This window comes from Acanthisitta chloris, unplaced genomic scaffold (genome assembly GCF_000695815.1).
Source record: "Acanthisitta chloris isolate BGI_N310 unplaced genomic scaffold, ASM69581v1 scaffold29496, whole genome shotgun sequence".
Classification (NCBI taxonomy): Eukaryota; Metazoa; Chordata; class Aves; order Passeriformes; family Acanthisittidae; genus Acanthisitta; species Acanthisitta chloris.
In genome coordinates, this window is record NW_008676940.1 from 3,159 (window position 1) to 5,762 (window position 2,604).

Genomic DNA, 2,604 nt, shown 5'->3' on the forward strand with positions numbered 1-2,604 from the left:
CTCTTCATCATGGGGGTCCTCATGGCCACCATTAGCTTCATGATGGACCTCGTCGTCTCCAGGCTCTATGCAGGTATATGACAGGCTCCCATGAGGTGCTTCACCTGGTGTTTGGGGGTTCACCAAGGATGGGGGGATCTTTTGGGATGGGGGTGCATCTCCACTCCTGACACTTCTCCAGCCCACTGCTGGCTTTACCAAGAGGTTGGGGACTTCGGAGTGCTCAAGTACCTCTCGTGGACCATGGACCATGTACCCCACGGCGCTGGCAGCCTTCTCCACTGGCTTCTCCCAAAGCATCACACCGCACTCGGGAGGTGAGCCAGCTGGACCCCAACTTCCCCAGCTCCCCCAAAATCCCCCTCAGTAATGAGAAGGACCCCCAAAATCTGGATCCTGCCCCCCTGCTCCAGGCTCTGGCATCCCAGAGTTGAAGACCATCCTGATGGGTGTGGTGCTAGAGGACTACTTGGCCATCCAGAACTTCGGAGCCAAGGTGGTGGGGCTGACCTGCACCCTGGTGTGTGGTAGCACCCTTTTCCTTGGGAAAGTGGTGAGGCATCTCTCTCTGACCCCCCAAGTTGCCAGAGGTTTTGGTTGGTGCCGAGGTGGGGCAGCTCAGTGCTATGTCCCTGCCCTGGCACTCAGGGTCCCTATGTCCACCTCTCTGCCATGGCTGCGGCATATTTGGGGAAGATGAGGACCTCAGTCACAAGGGAGTACGAGGTGGGGGTGCCCTCCTTCAAAAATTAATGAAGGGATTTTATTTTATCCCCCAAAAAAATTTGGGTTATGCCTAACAGCCCCCTCCCCCCAATCCACAGAACAAGTTCAAGCAGCATGAAATGTTGGTGGCAGCACAAGCCGTCGGGGTGGCCACAGTCTTTGGGGCACCCATCAGTGGTGAGAATACCCCCCAATCCCACCCTGGGGACTCTAAATCTCTCCCTAACCCCCCATCCCATTTTTCCAGGGGTGCTTTTCAGCATTGAGGTGATGTCCTCCCACTTTGCTGTGCGGGATTACTGGCGTGGCTTTTTTGCTGCCACCTGTGGTGCCTTCATGTTTCGCCTCCTTGCTGTCTTCAACAACGAGCAAGGTAAGGCAGGGTGTGCACCCCTTCTCCTTTACTTCCCCCGTAGCATTTTTGGGGTGGCCACCCCCAAACCCATGCACTCATTCTTCTCCCTTCTCACAGAAACCATTGCTGCTGTTTTTAAGAGTGACCTCAAGATTGATTTTCCCTTTGACCTGCTGGAGACCTTCTTTTTTGTGATTTTGGGGTATGGAGGGTCCAGTTTTGGGTACTGTCTGTCCCCGTGCCTGTCCCCTGCCTGTAGCCCTGCCTGCCCTCTCCTAACAGGGCCATCTGTGGGGTCGTGGCCTGTGCCTACCTCTTCTGCCAGCGCTGGATGATGGTGGCTGTCAAGAAGAACCAGCTGACAGCCAAGCTGCTGGCCACCGAGTCTGTACCAGGCATCCATCTGTCCGTCTGTCTGCACCCTCTCTGTGCTGTGCAGCCTGTGTGTCCATGTGTTCCTTCCATGCACTCTGTGTCCCCCCACCTCATGCACTCTGTGCATCTGCCCTGGTGTCTGTGTGTCCCCATCATGCACCCTGCATGTCCTGCATCCACCCCATACACCCTGGGTGTCTGTGTGTCTACCCCCTATGCACCCCATACATCAACACCATGCACTCCACATGTTCACCTCATGCACTGTGTGTGTGTCCGTGCATCCACCCTGTGCATCTTGAGTGTCCCTATGTACTCCCCATGCACCCTGCTCAACCACACTGAGTGTCCCTTGTCCCCTCCATGCACGCTGCCCATCCACCCCATCCATTCTAGGTGTCCACATATCCCTAGCGGCCATCCCTGGGTCCCCTTCATCCATCTGTCTGTCCCTGTGCCCCCAATCCCACCTCTCCCCGTTTCAGCAAGCCTGTGTACACAGTGCTGGTGGTGCTGCTCCTCGCCTCCATCACCTTCCCGCCTGGGCTGGGGCAGCTGATGGCCTCCAGGGTGAGTGGGAGGCATGGGGGGCTCCCCAAGTACCCCAGTATGTCCCAGGTACTCAGGGTGTCCATCTGTCTGTCTGTCTGTCTGTCTGTCTGTCTGTCCTCCCAGCTCACCATGAAGCAGTATCTCACCTCCCTCTTCGACAACCGCACGTGGAGCATGCAGGTCTCCAACCACTCCCAGGTGGCTGACCCCCTCAGCGTGGACTCTGGAGGACTCTGGCGGGAGTGGGATCACCCCTCTGCCACCATCTTCGGCACCTTGGCCTTCTTTCTGCTGATGAAGGTAGCCATGCCCCCCCCCCAATCTCTGGGGGTGCCCCCCGACATGGGGTCCCCATGGGAACGGTGACGCTGCTTTCTCTGCGTCAGTTCTGGATGCTGATTCTGGCCGCCTCCCTGCCCTTGCCAGCCGGATACTTCATGCCCATCTTCATCTACGGTGAGTGAGGGGCTGGACCAGAGGGGAGTATGGGGGGGACATCCAGCCTTTGCTGTGGGGGGAGCGTATCAAGCCCTGGGAGGGATACATCCAGTCTGGGAGGGGACAGGGGGCGTATCAAGCCCTGGAGGCGGGGGTGC

At 57.8% G+C, this 2,604-nt stretch overlaps 1 protein-coding gene across 1 annotated transcript in view; it reads left to right on the top strand.

Moving 5' to 3' along the window:
- The window catches only part of LOC103803756 (chloride channel protein ClC-Kb-like), a gene marked incomplete at its 3' end in the record, with an annotated part of 2,912 nt that extends 448 nt beyond the window's left edge, over nt 1-2,464 (top strand). The window contains 12 exon segments of the mRNA XM_009076328.1: nt 2-73; nt 182-237; nt 239-317; nt 414-553; nt 649-726; nt 825-903; nt 974-1,099; nt 1,199-1,283; nt 1,364-1,465; nt 1,942-2,026; nt 2,132-2,308; nt 2,395-2,464. Of these exon segments, the coding sequence (XP_009074576.1) occupies nt 2-73; nt 182-237; nt 239-317; nt 414-553; nt 649-726; nt 825-903; nt 974-1,099; nt 1,199-1,283; nt 1,364-1,465; nt 1,942-2,026; nt 2,132-2,308; nt 2,395-2,464 (1,149 nt within the window).
- Between the last annotated feature and the right edge of the window lie 140 nt (nt 2,465-2,604).